The following is a 20074-nucleotide window of genomic DNA, read 5'->3' on the forward strand; positions in this document are numbered from 1 at the left end:
CAGTCTTCCAATATTTGAGGGGCTGCCACAGAGAGGAAGGAGTGAAGTTATTTCCCAAAGCACCCAAAGGCCAGACAAGAAATAATGGATGGAAACCGAACAAGGAGAGATTCAACCTGGAAATAAGGAGAAACTTTCTGACAGTGAGAACAATCCACCCATGGAAGAGCTTTGCCTTCAGAAGTTGTGGGAGCTTCATCATTTGAGACTTGCAAGAAGAGATTGGACTGCCATTTGTCAGAAATGGTGTAGGCTCTCCTGCTTGGGGTGGGGGGTTTGGACTAGATGACCTACAAGGTCCCTTCCAACTCTGATTATCTGTTATCTGTTACCCTATACCCTTTCAGATAGATGGCTATTCCATTCACTTAACTCTGGCAGGAAAAATCGTAAAACAGAGCAAACTTACTTAAGCAACATAACCCTTGTCTCACTTAGCAACATAAATTTATGTTTAGCAAGAAGATAAAGTTATGTTTCCCCTAGCCACATCAATGTTGGGCTCCGGTGTGGTCGTCACTCGAGGACTAGCTGTATTGAATGAGTGCAAGGGATGCGCCCCTCGGCTCCGTTTGCAGTCCGCCCTTCAAAGGGTTAAAGGAAGATGAGCCACTGCCTAGAAAGGCCGGAAGTCGGTGGAGGAGAAGGCGTAGCACCTTTCTCAGTGGAACAGACTTCCTGCCGGAAGATTCAATTGATTCAAGGTCCATTCAAACTCGATGATGATGATGAAAGCAACAAGCCCTTTTGTAGTTTTCATGGATTTTCAGTCCTTTCAGTATAATTATTCCCCTGACTGACTGTCCTGGCAGGTTTGACACTTGGGGTCTGGTGGGAGGGGGCTTACTGAGAATCGGTGAGAGCTGGGCTGAGCTTCCAGCATTACGAAGAAACAAAAAGGGGGGCTCTTCAATCCTTGTTGCTGCATTTCCACCCCGATAACGTAAGTCTGCAAGAATATTTTTTGATTTCTTGCAACGTTTGCCTTGTCTCTTTCTGGATAGACGGTTGAACAGAAAGCCAGCCGGCCAGAGGTTGGGGTGTGGGGGGAAAACTATGGTTAGGCAAAGGGAGATGGCAGGCGGAGAGAGCGAGATCAGCACGTTCTAAAGAGACAAGGAAGGATTAGTTGTGCTGTTGAATGCTAAGGAACTTTACTTCCTAAAAAGATCTATGGGTTAGATTTACACCAAGACAAATTCCTTGTGTGTCCAATCACAATTGGCCGATAAAGCATTCTATTCTATTCTATTCTATTCTATTCTATTCTATTCTATTCTATTCTATTCTATTCTATTCTATTCTATTTTATTCCATTCCATTCCATTCCATTCCATTCCATTAAATTCCATTCTACCCTATTCCTATTCCATTCTATTATATTCCATTCTATTCGATTACACCTCATTCCGATTCCATTCCATTTCTATTTCTATTCCTATTCCTATTCTATTCTATTCCATTCCATTCCATCCTATTCCTCCTATTCCATTTCTATTCCATTTCTATTCCATTCCCATTCCTATTCCATTCCATTCCATTCCATTCCATTCTATTCTATTCTATTCTATTCTATTCTATTCCATTCCATTCCATTCCACTCCACTCCACTCCACTCCACTCCCTCCACTCCACTCTACTCTACTCTACTCTACTCTATTCCTTATTCTATTCCATATTATTCTATTCTATTCTATTCTATTCTATTCTATTCTATTCTATTCTATTCTATTCTATTCTATTCCATTCCATTCTACCCTATTCCTATTCCATTCTATTATATTCCATTCTATTCGATTACACCCTATTCTGATTCCATTCCATTTCTATTTCTATTCCTATTCCTATTCTATTCTATTCTATTCCATTCCATTCCATTCCATTCCATTCCATTCCATTCCATTTCTATTCCATTTCTATTCCATTCCTATTCCATTCCGTTCCATTCCGTTCTGTTCTGTTCTATTCTATTCCATTCCATTCCATTCCATTCTTATTCCTATTCCTATTCCTATTCCATTCTGTTTGGGCCTCCTGTTGCCATCTTTGGCTGGGCACCCAAACCTTTCAATTCAAAGACAAAACCAAGTCTGCTTGTTGCCTGTCAGCCTGCAGAATTTCATTTCTGGAGAGGTTTTTAGGTCAAGACTGGAACAGCCACCTATCTGAAATGGTATAGGGTCTCCTGCTTAAGCAGGGGTTGGACTAGATGACCTCCCAGGTCCCTTCCAGCTCTGTTCTGACTGACTGATTGATTGATGTCTTTCAGCCTGAACACTACACGCCTGTGGCGTTGCACTCTGTTAAGGGCCAAATTGGGAAGGCATAGAGAGTTCCTCTGGACTTGCTAGAGAGAGATGGAGGAACAAGGCTCAGCTGGCTCTGAAGGAAAAGGAGGCCACCATCCCACCCTGTCCAAGAGCAGTGAAGCGTGTCGGAAAAGAATCGCGTGGGAGATTTTGGAGAAGGATCCGGAGGTCCATCGCCGGCGTTTCAGGGACGTCTGCTACCAGGAGGCGGGAGGTCCCCGGGAGGTTTGCAGCCGCCTCCACCATCTTTCCCGTCAGTGGCTGCAACCGGAGAGACGCACCAAGAGTCAGATGCTGGATCTGGTGATCCTGGAGCAGCTGCTGGCCATCCTGCCCGAGGAGATGTCCAGCTGGGTGAGGGAGTGCGGAGCAGAGAGCAGCTCGCAAGCGGTGGCCCTGGCCGAAGGCTTCCTCCTGGGTCAGACGGAGTGGAAGGAGCCGGAGGAGGAGGAGCGGCAGCAGCAGGTGAAATCCCAACCCCCAGGACGCCTTCAAAGGGCCACGTATTCATCCCGTAGGGTGGAAGTGGGATTTTAAAAATCCAGGTAACCGGTTCACTGCCCGGTTGCTGGGTGGGCGGGCCCTCAACTTCCTGTTTCCTGCTTCCGGTGGAAGCTTCCGGGCTTGCGAGAGGCTGTTTTTGCCCTCTCAAGGGTCCAGAGGCCTCTCCTGGGTCTCTGGGAGGGCAAAAATGCCCTCCCCTGGCCTCTGGAGCCCTTCCGGAAGCCGGAAACAGGCCCGTTTCTCGACTTCCGGAAGGCCCGTTTTTTCCCCCTCCCAGAGCCTCTGCTCCAGAGGCGGGTATTCAGCAGGTTCTGACCAGTTCTGGAGAACCGGTAGTGGAGAACCAGTTCTGGAGAGCCGGTAGTGGGGAATCAGTTCTGGAGAACCGGTAGTGGAGAACCGGTTCTGGAGAACAGTAGTGGAGAACCAGTTCTGGAGAACCGGTAGTGGAGAACCGGTAGTGGAGAACCGGTAGTGGAGAACCAGTTCTGGAGAGCGGTAGTAGAGAACCAGTTCTGGAGAACCGGTAGTGGAGAACCAGTTCTGGAGAACCGGTAGTGGAGAACCGGTAGTGGAGAACTGGCAGTGGAGAACCAGTTCTGGAGAACCGGTAGTGGAGAACCAGTTCTGGAGAACCGGTAGTGGAGAACCGGTAGTGGAGAACCAGTTCTGGAGAACGGTAGTGGAGAACCGGTAGTGGAGAACCAGTTCTGGAGAGCCGGTAGTAGAGAACCAGTTCTGGAGAACCGGTAGTGGAGAACCAGTTCTGGAGAACCGGTAGTGGAGAACCGGTTCTGGAGAACCGGTAGTGGAGAACCAGTTCTGGAGAACCGGTAGTGGAGAACCAGTTCTGGAGAACCGGTAGTGGAGAACCGGTAGTGGAGAACCAGTTCTGGAGAGCCGGTAGTAGAGAACCAGTTCTGGAGAACCGGTAGTGGAGAACCGGTTCTGGAGAACTGGTAGTGGAGAACCAGTTCTGGAGAGCCGGTAGTGGGGAACCAGTTCTGGAGAACCGGTAGTGGAGAACCGGTTCTGGAGAACGGTAGTGGAGAACCGGTAGTGGAGAACCAGTTCTGGAGAGCCGGTAGTAGAGAACCAGTTCTGGAGAACCGGTATGGAGAACCGGTTCTGGAGAACAGTAGTGGAGAACCTGTTCTGGAGAACCGGTAGTGGAGAACCGGTAGTGGAGAACCAATTCTGGAGAGCCGGTAGTAGAGAACCAGTTCTGGAGAACGGTAGTGGAGAACCGGTTCTGGAGAACTGTAGTAGGAGAACGGTTCTGGAGAACGGTAGTGGAGAACCGGTTCTGGAGAACCGTGAGTGGAGAACCGGTAGTGGAGAACCAGTTCTGGAGAGCCGGTAGTAGAGAACCAGTTCTGGAGAACCGGTAGTGGAGAACCGGTTCTGGAGAACCGGTAGTGGAGAACCGGTTCTGGAGAACCGGTAGTGGAGAACCAGTTCTGGAGAACCGGTAGTGGAGAACCAGTTCTGGAGAGCCGGTGAGTGGGGAACCGGTTCTGGAGAACCGGTAGTGGAGAACCGGTTCTGGAGAACCGGTAGTGGAGAACCGGTTCTGGAGAGCCGGTAGGGGGGAACTGTTCTGGAGAACCGGTAGTGGAGAACCAGTTCTGGAGAACCGGTAGTGGAGAACCGGTAGTGGAGAACTGGTAGTGGAGAACCAGTTCTGGAGAGCCGGTAGTAGAGAACCAGTTCTGGAGAACCGGTAGTGGAGAACCAGTTCTGGAGAACCGGTAGTGGAGAACCGGTTCTGGAGAACCGGTAGTGGAGAACCAGTTCTGGAGAACCGGTAGTGGAGAACCAGTTCTGGAGAGCCGGTAGTGGGGAACCAGTTCTGGAGAACCGGTAGTGGAGAACCGGTTCTGGAGAACCGGTAGTGAGAACTGGTAGTGGAGAACCGGTTCTGGAGAACCGGTAGTGGAGAACTGCAGGAGAACTGGTAGTGGAGAACCAGTTCTGGAGAGCCGGTAGTAGAGAACCAGTTCTGGAGAACGGTAGTGGAGAACCGGTTCTGGAGAACCGTAGTGGAGAACCAGTTCTGGAGAACCGGTAGTGGAGAACCGGTTCTGGAGAACCAGTAGTGGAGAACCGGTTCTGGAGAACCGGTAGTGGAGAACCAGTTCTGGAGAACCGGTAGTGGAGAACCAGTTCTGGAGAACCGGCAGTGGAGAACCGGTAGTAGGAGAACCGGTTCTGGAGAACCGTAGTGGAGAACCAGTTCTGGAGAACGGTAGTGGAGAACCAGTTCTGGAGAACCGGTAGTGGAGAACCGGTTCTGGAGAGCCGGTAGTAGAGAACCAGTTCTGGAGAACCGGTAGTGGAGAACCGGTTCTGGAGAACCGGTAGTGGAGAACCAGTTCTGGAGAGCCGGTAGTGGGGAACCAGTTCTGGAGAACCGGTAGTGGAGAACCGGTTCTGGAGAACCGGTAGTGGAGAACCGGTAGTGGAGAACCAGTTCTGGAGAGCCGGTAGTAGAGAACCAGTTCTGGAGAACCGGTAGGAGAACCGGTTCTGGAGAACCCGGTAGTGGAGAACCGGTTCTGGAGAACCGGTAGTGGAGAACCGGTAGTGGAGAACCAATTCTGGAGAGCGGTAGTAGAGAACCAGTTCTGGAGAACCGGTAGTGGAGAACCGGTTCTGGAGAACCGTAGTGGAGAACCGGTTCTGGAGAACTGTAGTGGAGAACCGGTTCTGGAGAACCGGTAGTGGAGAACCGGTAGTGGAGAACCAGTTCTGGAGAGCCGGTAGTAGAGAACCAGTTCTGGAGAACCGGTAGTGGAGAACCGGTTCTGGAGAACTTGTAGGAGAACTGCCGGTTCTGGAGAACCGGTAGTGGAGAACCAGTTCTGGAGAACCGGTAGTGGAGAACCGGTTCTGGAGAGCCAGTAGGGGGAACCGGTTCTGGAGAACCGGTAGTGGAGAACCGGTTCTGGAGAACGGTAGTGGAGAACCGGTTCTGGAGAGCCGGTAGTGGGGAACCGGTTCTGGAGAACTGTAGTGGAGAACCAGTTCTGGAGAACCGCGGTAGTGGAGAACCGGTAGTGGAGAACCAGTTCTGGAGAGCCGGTGAGTAGAGAACCAGTTCTGGAGAACCGGTAGTGGAGAACCGGTAGTGGAGAACTGGTAGTGGAGAACCAGTTCTGGAGAGCCGGTAGTAGAGAACCAGTTCTGGAGAACCGGTAGTGGAGAACCAGTTCTGGAGAACCGGTAGTGGAGAATCCGGTAGTGGAGAACTGGTAGTGGAGAACCAGTTCTGGAGAGCCGGTAGTAGAGAACCAGTTCTGGAGAACCGGTAGTGGAGAACCGGTTCTGGAGAACCGGTAGTGATGGGAGAACCAGTTCTGGAGAACCGGTAGTGGAGAACCGGTTCTGGAGAACCAGTAGTGGAGAACCGGTTCTGGAGAACCGGTAGTGGAGAACCAGTTCTGGAGAACCGGTAGTGGAGAACCAGTTCTGGAGAACCGGTGGTGGAGAACCGGTAGTGGAGAACCAGTTCTGGAGAGCCGGTAGTAGAGAACCAGTTCTGGAGAACCGGTAGTGGAGAACCAGTTCTGGAGAACCGGTAGGAGAACCGGTTCTGGAGAACGGTAGTGGAGAACCAGTTCTGGAGAACCGGTAGTGGAGAACCAGTTCTGGAGAACCGGTAGTGGAGAACCGGGTAGTGGAGAACCAGTTCTGGAGAACCGGTAGTGGAGAACTGGTAGTGGAGAACCAGTTCTGGAGAGCCGGTAGTAGAGAACCAGTTCTGGAGAACCGGTAGTGGAGAACCAGTTCTGGAGAACCGGTAGGAGAACCGGTTCTGGAGAACTGTAGTGAGAACCAGTTCTGGAGAACCGGGTAGTGAGAACCAGTTCTGGAGAACTGTAGTGGAGAACCGGTAGTGGAGAACCAGTTCTGGAGAGCCGGTAGTAGAGAACCAGTTCTGGAGAACCAGTGGTGGAGAACCAGTTCTGGAGAACCGGTAGTGGAGAACCGGTAGTGGAGAACTGGTAGTGGAGAACCAGTAGTGGAGAACCAGTTCTGGAGAACCGGTAGTAGAGAACCAGTTCTGGAGAACAGTGTAGTGGAGAACCAGTTCTGGAGAACCGGTAGTGGAGAACCAGTTCCGGAGAACCAGTAGTGGAAAACCAGTTCTGGAGAACCGGTAGTGGAGAACTGGTAGTGGAGAACTGGTAGTGGAGAACCAGTTCTGGAGAACCGGTAGTAGAGAACCAGTTCTGGAGAGCCGGTAGTGGAGAACCAGTTCTGGAGAACCAGTTCTGGAGAACCGGTAGTGGAGAACCAGTTCCGGAGAACCAGTAGTGGAAAATCAGTTCTGGAGAACTGGCAAATCCCACCTCTGGAGATTTTACAATATCCTTCCCCCCTGCCACGCCCACCAAGCCACGTCCACAGAACTGGTAGTAAAAAAATTTGAATCCCACCTCTGCTCCAGGCGGCCCTGCACTTACCTCCATTGACCATGGGCCACATGGAGACTCCTGGGAGGAGAGGGGCCAACCGGTTGGTTGAAATACCAGTTTGGCAAGCCAGCTGTAACTTTAACATCCGGTTCGCCTGAACCAGTCTGAACCAGTAGGATCCCACCCCTGCTGAACGAAACTACAGGGAGTCCGTGGCTTATGTCCACAATTTTTGATCCCCAAATGTCTGTTGCTGAGTGAGACAGTTGTTAAGTTAGTTAAATTGTGTTTTTATTTTAATTTTATTTATTTTCAAAACACATATATAAGATTTACATTTGAACAATTCTGTGTCAAGCGTTACTTATATACTTAAATACAATATTGACCTTTTTTCTCCATATCAAACCTTATTTCTCTTACCTAACCATGTATATAACATTTCCCAAACCTCGTAAAACTCAGGCTCCTCTTTACCTTTTAGTCTGTCCATCTCGACACAGTCAAGCATTTTATTTATTACGATATTTTCTGAAGATACATCATCTATTTTCCAGATTTGGGCATAAGCAATTCTTGCCACTGTTAATATGTGTTGTACGATGTATTGGATATGTTTCTTCGGGTTTCCTTTAATCATCCCCGGTTAAATAGCTTCTGGCTTAAATTCAATATCATACCTTGTAATTTCTCTTATCCATTTTTTTCCATTTTTAAGTGAGTTAAGTTGTTAAGGAAGTTAGGTTGTTAAGTGAGTTTTGGCCCAATTTGACCACCTCCCTTACCGCAGTTGTTCAAAATGAATTACTGCCGAGTTGTTAAGTTATAACACGGTTGTGAAGTAAATCTCGCTTCCCCATGGACTTTGCTTGTCAGAAGGTCGTAAACGTGGATCACATGACCCCCGGGACGCTGCAACCGTCATAACTATGAGTCAGTTACCAAGCATCTGAATTTTGATCATGTGATCATATGGATGCGGCCATGGTCATAAGTATGAAAAAGAGCCATAAGTCATTTTTCCCCAGTGCCGTGGTAACTGTTCTGTCCCCACTACACATTAGTCTGTGTGCCGCTCGACATGCAGCTAAGCCCACCTATCCTCTAATAAAACAGACCATGTGCGTAGATGCGGATGCTTTATTGAAAGAACAGGATATGGTGAAACTGGGGAAAATAGGGATACCTACAATGAGAACCAAATGTAAGACAGGCAGTATTGAGCTGAACGTAACCATTAATAAATACAAGCAATTGAAATCTCACCAGCGATGATGCTCCGTGTGGGATGTGGGTTTGCCCTTGGATGACCAGGTGTTTCTGCCTTCTCCAAATGCTAAAGGAAATGAAATCTGGCTTCCCAACATGCACTTGGTTTGAGAGTGTGCGCTGAGGGATAAAATGAGTTGGGTCAGCTTCAAAACAATATCCTTGGGGCATATTTGTCTCTCCAGCCAATAGATGGGGCTAGAGGACAACAAGAGTCTATAAAGCTATATGGTGTGGCTGTGACAGTAACTTTGAAGGGTCCTTTAGAAAACCTGCTGTAAGTCGAGAATGATCTGTATTTGTCCGTCTGGTTCTTCTTTTCCAATCCTGCTCCCGTTTCTAAGTCACGGATCTTTGTTGCCATTTCAGAGAAATCACTTCTTTATAAAAACGGGATACGATTTCCCAGAGGCTCCCCTGCTGGACACTGTAGTAAGGAATCCTTTGCAAACAGGGATTCTGCAAGAAGATGCCAGAGGAATCGCGTTGCAAGGTAAGAATTCGTGACACTGTTATGTATTTCAGCTTGGTCTTTCAAGATCATTAATACCAAGTGAGGTATGGATACCACTCTATAAAGCCTTGGTAAGGCCACACCTGGAGTACTGCATCCAGTTTTGGTCACCACACTATAAAAAAGTTGTTGATACTCTAGAAAAAGTACAGAGAAGAGCAACCAGGATGATTAGGGAACTGGAGGCTAAAACATATAACGAACGGTTGCAGGAACTGGGCTTGGCTAGTCTAGTGAAGAGAAGGACCAGGGGAGACAGGATAGCAGTCTTCCAATATTTGAGGGGCTGCCATAGAGAGAAAGGGATCAAGCTACTTTCTAAAGCACCTGAAGGCCAAACAAAGAATAATGGATGGAATCTGAACAAGGAGAGATTTAACCTGGAAATAAAGAGAAACTTTCTGACAGGGAGAACAATCCACCAATGGAACAGAAGTTGCCCTCAGAAGTTGTGGGAGCATCATCACTTGAGACTTTCAAGAAGAGATTGGACTGCCATTTGTCAGAAATGGTGTAGGCTCTCCTGCTTGGGCGGGGGGGTTGGACTAGATGACCTACAAGGTCCCTTCCAACTCTGCTGATCTGTTACATCTGTCTTCCCGGCCCATGTCAGAAATGCTGGGCTACTTTTTTGCTCCATGGATCTTTGGGATAGAAAAACAAGCTTCCTTTCCCTTGTTCTCAAATGCTCTTATGTTAAAGATGATTAATATTGTTATCAAATTAATTGATTTGAGGGGAAAGAGGTTGAGGGGACGGGAAACGGGATTCCAACACCTTTTCCACACAGTTTTAATTTTTAACTCTTTTCAGACTGGTATCTTTAGAGTGTCTATGGAGATTCTTACTCATCCAGCTCATGATTGTCTCAAAGTTGTTGTTTTTTTCAAAAGGCAACTGGACTTTTTGGTTTTTTCTTTGAGTACGTTTTGCTTCTCATCCAAGAAGCTGCTTCAAGTTCTAATTGAATGGTGAGGAATGGAAGGACCAGCTGTCTGCAAGGAGTATAAATCCTTCCATTCTTCACCATCCTGTCAGAGCTGAAGAAGCTTCTTGGATGAGAAGAGAAACGTCTTCAAAAAAGAAAGACCCCAGAAAGTCCAGTCCACCTTTGGGTATCTTTAGAAGTTTTTCTAATGTTTAAATGAACGGTGTGTTATATCTACGGGGATTTGGTTTGCCTCCATTGCGCCGGAAATTATTTATTGTTACTCAGGATAAACCAAGGGACTTTTGAAAGTGTTTAGGTAACTCAGGAATAAATGCTCTAATGTCCCTTAGGGATTGACTTCTCTGTAAAGATGTTTAGCGCCATAACTTGAGACTAGCAAGATAGCTTGTCGTTCTTTCCACCGATCTTGTCTACCTTTGTATGGGGAGTTTGAATTATTGGAACTTGAAGCAAAATTGCAACAGTACAGAGTCTCCTGTTTTCCTCTCCAGTGGAATAGAAACCGTGGTTGACCCAGATCAGGTAGAGGCAAGGATATTATTTGTTTTGCTTGTTCGTTTGTTCGTTTCTATGATTTATTTAGATGATTCAGGTGCCCAGTTTACCATCTTTTTTTGTCATGGCCGTTAAAGAAATCACTGCAGCTGTTAAGCAAAGCATGCAGCCGTTAAGTGAATCTAGCTTCACCCATTGATTTTGCTTCTCTGAAGCCAGTTGGAGATATCATAAAATCACAATCCTATGACTCCAGGACACGGCAAGTGTTGTGCTGCCTCACTCACTCAGACAGACGTGTGTTTTTGGAGAGTTTATTAATGTTCCCCAGCAGTTTTTCTTCACCCAACCTCAGAACTGTCCCAAATAAATCCAGCCACAAGCAAGCCAAGATTAGTGGACAAGGCAATGGCCAATAGTCCATAAAACAATAGACAGTTCCTCCAACCAGTAAGTCCACCAAACAAACCTAAATCCACCAGGCAAAACTGAAAGTACATTCGCGAGAGCTCCCTTGGCAAGAGAAGTTCAGACACTCCAAGGCCCCAAATCAAGCAGGAAGCATGAACAAACACACAGCCAAAAACCCAACACATCGTTCCCAGCAACTCCTCCCTCTGCCTGCCATGATAAATAGCTTTTCGATGCAATCCTAAATTGCATTAACAGAGGGATAAAATCATGATCAAGTGAGGTACTAATACCACTCTATAAAGCCTTAGTAAGATCACATCTAGAGTACTGCATCCAGTTTTGGTCATCACATATATAAAAAAGATGTTGAGACTCTAGAAAAAGTGCAGAGAAGAGCAACCAGGATGATTAGGGGACTGGAGACTAAGGCATATGAAGAAAGGTTACAGGAAGTGGGCATGGCTAATCTAGAGAAGAGAAGGACCAGGGGAGACAGGATAGCAGCCTTCCAATATTTGAGGGGCTGTCATAGAGAAAAAGGGATCAAGCTACTTTCTAAAGCACCTGAAGGCCAAACAAAGAATAATGGATGGAATCTGAACAAGGAGAGATTTAACCTGGAAATAAGGAGAAACTTTTCTGACAGGGAGAACAATCCACCAATGGAACAGAAGTTGCCCTCAGAAGTTGTGGGAGGGTCATCACTTGAGACTTTCAAGAAGAGACTGGACTCCCATCTGTCAGTAATGGTGTAGGATCTCCTGCTTGGGCAGGGAGTTGGACTAGATGACCTACAAGGTCCCTTCCAACTCTGATTATCTGTTATTTGTTAAGGTGGGACTTTTTCCTGAGTAATCTGGCAGATCTCCTTTGCTCTTGTCTTTTCTCTGCCCTGTGTGCTCTTGGATCCATCATGGAAGGCAGCTCCTCCACGTCACTGACTTGCAAACTGTCCCCAGCTGAAGCCTCCTATAAATATCTTTCAGCCGGCAGTTCAGAGTCATGAATTAACCCAGTTCCTGATGTGCCATGAATGAGCTCATCCTCATCCTCCCTCGAGCCAACCTCCGAGGAAGACTCAGAGGAGTCATCCAAGGGAGATATCACAACTTTTGTAAATACATGCCGGTTGGCAAGTGCCCCAGTGTTGGTCATGGGACAGTGGGGAGTGCTGCATTGCTCATAAATGCAAGGACCAGTCATTTGTCACGTTTTCAGTGCCCTTGTAACTTCAGAGTCACTAAATGAATAGTTGTAACTTGAGGACTTCCCGTAATTAAAGCTAACTACCTTTGGCTATTGATTATTTGCGCAGTAAGAAAACAGATGTCAGATGAAACCACACATTTAGTGTGATTCCATGCACTGTGCATATTATGATGATGGTTTTTTTTCTTTTCCAATCAGGATCTGGCCACTATCGAAGAGCTGTCTGTGTATTTCACTGAGGAAGAGTGGATTCTGTTGGATCCCAACCAGAAAGCTCTCTATAAGCAAATCATGGAAGAGAATTCTGAAATTGTGACTTCTCTCAGTAAGGGTCCCTCTTTTCTTCATTGATGGATAATCATCAAGTTAGCATTTTAGGACCAGTTCCTGCGAGGCAACATATATATATGTAATATAATATAATATACATATTATATCTTGGCCAAGATACTTCCAATTTTACGTGGGAGAAAACCCGAATAACCAAAGATCCATAGATATAGGTATAGATATAGATACAGATACAGATATAGATATATAGATATATAGATATAGATATGTATGGCATTCAGCTTTGTTCGGGTATTTTCCCACGTCATTGTAGTTGTGCTTTTAAAGTTGTAGCAACGTTTCGGCAGAACCTCATCTGCCATCATCATCATCTATACAGAAGCCTGATGATGGCAGATGAGATTCTGCCAAAGCGCTGCTACAACTTTAAAAGCACAACTACAATGACGTGGGAAAATACCGAACAAAGCTGAATGCCATACATGTAATACGAAATATATATATATATAAAATATATATATATATATATATATATATATATATATATATATATATATATATATATGGTGCACTACATCAGATCAAACAACACTGGTCTAGCACAAAGTTCTCCAAACTTGGCCACTTTTAAGACTTGTGGAACTTCAATTCCCAGAATTCCTCAGCCAGCCATTTCTGTAATATGTGTACATTCTCACAGGTCTACACAATTGCCAAGTGCCTCGTCCTGTGTCGGTGAATGTTTCCAGGCCAAAAGTCATTGACAACCCTACATAAAGCCATGTATAATTAAAGTCAGTGTGATGACACAGAGTGTAACACAAACGTAACAAAATTCAAAACGTAAATAAATGTTCTTTAATGCCTCCAACTTGGCCCCACTGTTTAGTAATTCTCAGTTGGAGATAAAACTTATTCAAAAATAGTCTTCAAAAGAAAGCAATACAGTCCAAACTTGAGCAGATAGAGGTGAAATAAAAAACCAAAACAAACTACAATGAAGGAAATTCCACAATGGACCAGTAAGTAATTACCAACTTCAAGGAGATAACAAGGCACAGTCTGTTGGAAGGATGCCAACCAAGATAATTTCTGCCCAAAATAACACAGGTTTTGCTTCCGGCAACACTGTGTTTTAACCGTCTCTCTTATATACTATTTTCCCCAGTTGCAACCAATGAGAGGGATCATGGCCGCTTCCTCTCTCGTAAGCCAAGTTGTTTTTTTCTCCGTTCCTCCCTGCAAGAGGGGATGGGCCTGGTTCTTCCTCTGACTGCCCAGCCGGCCTCTGCCCTTACCCAGCCTCCTGCACAACTTCTGAAGCCACACCTCCACTCCCTGTCGGCTGCTCCTTCTCTCCCTCAGAATCCGACTCTAACAAGGACATGACAGCCAGTTTGATGTAGTAATGAAAGATGCTGGCTTAGAAACCTGGAGACTGTGAGCTCTAATCCCACTTTAACTATGAAAGCCAGCTGTGTGACTTTGAGCCAGTGACTCAGCCCAACTCACCTCACAGGGTTGTTGTTGTGGAGAAAATAGGAGAAGGAAGGAGTATTAGATATGTTTGCTGCCTTGAGTTACTTATAAAGTAATAAAGGTACAATGAAACTCTAATAAAAAAAAACGGCTCAGTAAATTCCTCAAATTCTTCTCAATAGGTCATCCAATCGATCTCTAAATGTCTTCTCTTTGTTCCAGGACGTGACCGATATAAAACAAAAGAACACTTGACGGGGACAAAACCATATATGTGCTTGGAGTGCGGAAAAAGTTTTGGTTATAAAACCCACCTTACCTCTCATCAAAGAATTCACACGGGAGAAAAACCCTACAAATGCCTGGCGTGCGGAAAATGCTTCAACCGGAGTTCCAGCCTGCTTAAGCACAAACGAATTCACACGGGCGAGAAACCCTATGCGTGCCTTGAGTGCGGAAAGCGCTTCAGCCAGAGTTCGAGCCTCACCAATCACAAACAAATTCACACGGGTGAGAAACCCTACGCCTGCTTAGTGTGCAGCCGGAGCTTCGTGAAGAAGATCAATCTCACATCTCATCAGAGAATTCACACCGGGGAGAAGCCGTACGAGTGCTCGGAATGCGGGAAGACTTTCAGTCACAAAATCAGTCTCCTTTCTCACCGGAGAATTCACACCGGAGAGAAACCCTATCAATGTCAGGAGTGTGGGAAGAGTTTTAGCCAGAAGGCGGGCCTGACGAAACATCAAAGGACTCACACGGGCGACAAACCTTTTAAGTGCTTAGAATGTGGCAAGACATTTGGTCATAAAACGAATCTCACCGCTCACCAAAGAATTCACACAGGGGAGAAGCCCTACCTGTGTTTGGTGTGCGGGAAGAGGTTAAGTTCCTGGACTGGTCTGACTTACCACGAAAGGACCCACACCTAGGGGAAGCCATTTAAATGCTTCGAATGCGGAAAGAGCTTCACTCAGAAAATCATTCTTGTGAAGCATTATAGGACTCATTCGGAAGAGAAGGGGTTCTCTTATTTGGAATGTGACAATCCAGCCATGTATCTCGCTGCGCACCAAGGCATCTTCAAACACCCAAAACCGCATCAGTGTCCGCAGTGCGGGAAAACTTTTAGTCGGAGCACGGGGCTCCGGAATCACCGGCTCATTCACGAAGGCGGGAAGGAGTGCGCTTTTGCTCGGTCTGCGGAAAAAGCTTCGGTCACAAACTCATCCTCAGTTGTCACGAAAGGATCCACACTGGGGAGAAACCGTACAAGTGTCTGGAATGTGGCAGAAGCTTTAACCACAAGAAAAACCTCTTGAGGCACCACCGAATCTACACAGGAGAGAAACCATACCGGTGCTCAGACTGTGGGAAGTGTTTTGGTCAGAAAGTAGACCTCACCAAACATCAACGGATTCACACCGGAGAGAAACCATATGAATGTTTGGAGTGTAGGAAGAGTTTCAGCCAGCGTACCAACCTTTTCCAGCATCAGAGCATTCACACCTGCTTAGAATGTGGGAAAAGTTTCTGTCATAAGAAAAACCTGATCAGACATCAAAAAATGTACACAAGGGAGAGATATTATAAATGACAGGTGAGGGTCAATGAACGTTGGTAGGAAAGAAAATAGCTCATCAATCAATTTACATGGCGGAGAAACCCATATAAATGATTTGTTTGGAATTTGTTCAAATTAAATTTTGATTCTCAGGCAAAAATTAGAGGAAGAAGCGTGCAATCATGGGAAGAATCCCACAGCAATTGGTCATCTCTCATACCGGTCTTGATTTTTATTGTGTTTTGGTATTGTTAATTTTAATTGTCTTGTTGTTCATTCATTTGTCCACATCAGAGCTGGTATTCAGCAGGTTCTGACCAGTTCTGGAGAACCAGTACTGGAAATTTTGAGTAGTTTGGAATACCACCTCTGACTGGCCCCACCTACATCTATTCTCTGCCTCCCGAGTCCCAGCTGATCGGCTGGGTCTTCTTTTGTTGCCTTGCACAGGAGAACGGAGCTGGAAAGCAGGTTAGTGGGGTGGGAAGGGAATGGGGATTTTACAGTATCCTTCCCCTGCCACACCCACCAAGCCACACCTATCAAGCCATGACACATCCACCAAGCCACACCCACAGAACCAGTAGTAAATAATTTTGAATCCCACCTCTGGTCCACGTTTTTACAAGCTGCCATTCGTGTAAGGATAATTAACATCTTTCGATAACAGATTCTATACTTTCAACAGAGACTAAGAATGCCCTGTGATTATCTTGGATTCCAGAAAAAAGATCTCAGTTTTCGTTTTCTCCACGTCCCTGTAATATTCTCAGTTGCCTGTCTACTTCCTAAACCTCTTTTTTAACCTTCAAAGACGTGTGGACTTCAACTCCCAGAATTCCCTAGATGGCTGGGGAATTCTGGGAGTTGAAGTTCATCCATCCTAACATTGTTAAGTATTCTGACTTTTTGTCCCCAGGTAATTTTAAAGGAGGAAGGCATTTGAAAAAAGGTGCTATAGAAATCTACAAAGCAATCAAGTTTTTAAAACCAATTAAAGTATTATGAATACACAGAATGAAGAATTGAGACAATGAGGATAGTAGGCCTTTTAGGAACGTGTGTGTGTGTTTGTGTATGTGTGTAAAATGCACACATTCCTCGATACCTTGATGTGTATCTTTAGAAGAATGTGGAAGAGAACAGATTATCTCTGTCAAATGGTCCTTCACTGGAAATCTGATTTAAACTGTTGAAAAAAACGTTTACAATAATTTTTTTAGAAAAATTTACATTTCAATGAAGCACATATACCCATACGCACAAATATACACATCTACAACCTTGACAATAGTTGACATGTGTTATTGCAGTTTATGATATTTTCATTAGAACTTCTTATCGCATCCATAATCTTTCATTACTTTCCATCTCACTTCTGTTCTTTAGAACAATTTTGGTCCTCACATTATCCTATTTCTGATATGCAGCAAACGTTTTAAATCACTGGTCAATTTAATTGTCACTTGTTTTAAAGTATATATATTTTGATATATATGTTTTCTTATGTTTTTGCGGGTACTTGCATGTATGGTATTCAGCTTTGTTCGGGTATTTTCCCACATCATTATAGTTGTGCTTTTAAAGTTGTAGCAACGTTTCGGCAGAATCTCATCTGCCATCATCAGGCTTCTGTACTTTGATATATACTGTATATATTTGTATGGTGCTCTTTTCTATTGTATTTGTATGTGACGAAGTTGGTTGTAGACCGCCCTAATGTCCCCCAAAAGAATGAAGGGGAACATAGGTCATTTTAAATAATAAATATGTTTCAGACTTTTTTTTTCCTTTTACTTGATTCTGAGAAAATAAATATCCAAGAAGGGTTTTGGTAAGAATAGCTGAATGCTGGCTGATGGAGACATTTGAAGGTAAAAAATCCAGACGTGGGATATTTTCCCTAAGCCTTGTAAAAAGAAAGTTGTCAGACCTGCCTCATCTCGAACCTCTAAGTAATAATGATCCTTAATTCCATTCGCTGAGAAAGGTAGCGTTTCCTAGAAGTCAAGTGAATTGCAGTAGTGCACTTGACTTCTAGGAAACTATGCCTTTCTCAACAAATGGAGTTGAGGATTGTTCTTAGAGGTTCAAGCTGAGGCAGGCCTAACAAAAGTCAAATTTTACACTGAAATCTGCAACTTTCGAAAGTCCTCCCTGGATCATAGTGAGCAAAGTCAAATTTGTGGGTGGTTGTGGTACTTCGAAGAACTGAGTTAATGCACTTTTGGATAGTCCATCCTTGTACTGTCCCGTGCCACATTCTCTTCAATTCAGTGAGAGACTCAAGTTTGAAGTTCAACTGAATCTACGCCCCAAAAGTGCTTTTTCAAATGGCAACTGGACTTTCTTGGGGTTTTTTATTTATTTATTTTATTTTATTTGTCAAGCAAGTATTAGATAACAGAAGTATAAACATGATTATGAATACACAAAATGGCTACCAATACAATAGAACAGAATAGAATTCTTTATTGGCCAAGTGTGATTGGACACACAAGGAATTTGTCTTTAGTGCAAATACTCTCAGTATACATAAAAGAAATTCGTCAAGAATCATCAGGTACAACACTTAATAATAATCATAGGGTACAATAAGCAATCAAATCATACTAGGAAACAGTCAATATAGATCGTAAGGGTACAAATGACAAAGTTACAGTCATACAGTCACAAGCGGGAGGGGATGCGTGACGAGTGATTAGAAGATTAATAGTAATAGTAGTGCAGACTTTGTAAATAGTTGAAAAGTGTTGAGGGAATTATTTGTTTAGCAGAGCGATGGCTTTTAGGGAAAAATTGTCCTTGTGTCGTTTGGAGGGAAGGGATTGAAACAGTTTATGTCCAGGATGTGAGGTGTCCGTAGATATTTTCACAGCCCTTTTTTTGACTCGTGCAGTATACAGGTCCTCGATGGAAGGCAGGTTGGTAGCCATTGTTTTTTCTGCAGTCCTAATTACTCTCTGGAGTCTGTGTCTGTCTTGTTGGGTTGCAGAACCAAACCAGACAGTTATAGAGGTGAGGATGACAAACTCAGTAATTCCCCTATAGAACTGGATCAGCAGCTCCTTTGAGCTTTGTGAGTTGGCGCAGAAAGAACATTCTTTGTTGTGCTTTTTTTGATGACGTTTTTGATGTTAGGTGTCCATTTTAGGTCATGTGATATAGTAGAACCTAGAAATTTGAAGGTCTCTACTGTTGATACTGTGTTGTCTAGTATTGTAAGAGGTGGTAGTATGGGAGGGTTTCTTCTAAAGTCTACCACCATTTCTACGGTTTTGAAGGTGTTCAGTTCCAGACTGTTCCAGTTACACCACGAGGCAAGCTGTACAACCTCCTGTCTGTATGCGGATTCGTTGTTGTCTCGAATTAGACCAATCGCTGTTGTGTCATCAGCAAACTACAGTATTTCAACAGATGGATCGTTTGAGATGCAGTCATTGGTATATAGGGAGAAGAGAAGTGGAGATAGCACACAGCCTTGGGAGTCCCCTGTGCTAATTGTACAGAATAAAAAGGAACATTAGGACAGGGACGGTAGGCACGTTGGTGCACTTATGCCCGCCCCCTACAGACCTCTTAGGAAAGGGGTGAGGTCAACAATAGACAGTCTAAGGTTAAAGTTTTAGGGGTTTGGGGAAGAAACCACAGAGTCAGGTAGTGTATTCCAGACATTGACCATTCTGTTGCTGAATTCTCAATCACCCAGGTCCTGGTTGTGTCAACTCAGAATATTTCTCTCCCTTTTCACTCCATAATAGCTTAACTCAGTGGTCCACAACCACCGGGCCCTGGACCAGTACCGGTCCGTGGATCATTTTGTACCGGGCTGCCTATTTTGCTTGGGCACCGCCATCTTGTTTCGACGGCGCTTGTGAAAGTGCTTCCGGGTGAGCTTGCCGGTCGTCAGTTGGAAAGCGGCGTTTGGGTGCTGAAGGAATCCTCGCGCCTTAGTTTTGTCGAGGGGGGGCGGCTTCGAACGCTGTCCCAATTGCGGTGGAGTCTCGCGTTACTCAGGAGGAGATTAAGAAAGAGCCCGAAAAGCCCATCGACAAAGGTACAAAGGAGGAGTTGAAGGTGGCGGGGAGAAGCGGGGGACGGCTGGCTGGCCGGTCACTCGGCTCGCCTTGCCTTGGTCGTGCGTGCTGATGCTGGTACCGGTCCGTGGATCATTTTGTGATGCCGGTACCGGTCCATGGTACAAAAAAGGTTGGGGGGGCCCTGGCTTAACTCTACTTAGAATTCCCATTGTCCTCAATTTACGAACACAATTGAGCCCAAAATTTCTGTTGCCAAGGGAGACATTTGCTAAAAGGGTTTTGTCCCATTTTACAACCTCACTTGCCTCAGACGTTAAGTGAATTGCTGCCGTTGATCAGTCAGTAAGTCGGCCGTTCAGCGAATCGGGCTTCCCTGCCAACTTTGCTTGTGAGGTCGCAAAAGGGGATCACCCGATCCTGGGACACAGCAACGGCCATAAGTATGAACCGGTTGCCAAACCTCTGAATTTTAATCACGTGACCCTAGGGATGTGGCAAAAGGTCATAACGGTGAAACACAGTGAAAAGTCACGTTTTTCAGGGCCTGCTGTCGTAACTTCGAACGGTCACCAATGAGGTTTAATAAGGCAAGGACTACCTAGATTTTGTTCAT

General features: G+C 45.4%; 2 protein-coding genes across 2 annotated transcripts in view; one reads left to right on the forward strand and one right to left on the reverse strand.

Moving 5' to 3' along the window:
- Positions 1-20074, reverse strand: part of LOC113450224 (uncharacterized) — a 160044-nt gene that overhangs the window by 60173 nt on the left and 79797 nt on the right. The gene's annotated exons all lie outside the window — the stretch shown is intronic.
- LOC113450238 (uncharacterized) lies at positions 707-17205 on the forward strand. Its single transcript, XM_087927641.1, has 6 exons — positions 707-2774; positions 8873-9006; positions 10434-10491; positions 12286-12412; positions 14080-14740; positions 15070-17205. The coding sequence occupies exons 1-6, from the start codon at positions 2358-2360 to the stop codon at positions 15452-15454; spliced, it is 1782 nt and encodes a 593-aa protein (XP_087783767.1). The 5' UTR covers positions 707-2357; the 3' UTR covers positions 15455-17205.

Source organism: Pseudonaja textilis, chromosome 2 (genome assembly GCF_049901715.1).
Source record: "Pseudonaja textilis isolate UNSWEBS1 chromosome 2, rPseTex1.2, whole genome shotgun sequence".
NCBI lineage: Eukaryota > Metazoa > Chordata > Lepidosauria > Squamata > Elapidae > Pseudonaja > Pseudonaja textilis.

Bases quoted from the DNA above. Each gene is read 5' to 3' on its own strand.
- LOC113450238 (XM_087927641.1), top strand. From the start codon at position 2,358: ATGGAGGAACAAGGCTCAGCTGGCTCTGAAGGAAAAGGAGGCCACCAT. The intron at 9,007-10,433 runs GTGACACTGTTA...AAATTGCAACAG, and splicing joins GCGTTGCAAGGTAAGAATTC to TACAGAGTCTCCTGTTTTCC. The intron at 12,413-14,079 runs GTAAGGGTCCCT...TCTTTGTTCCAG, and splicing joins TGAAATTGTGACTTCTCTCA to GACGTGACCGATATAAAACA.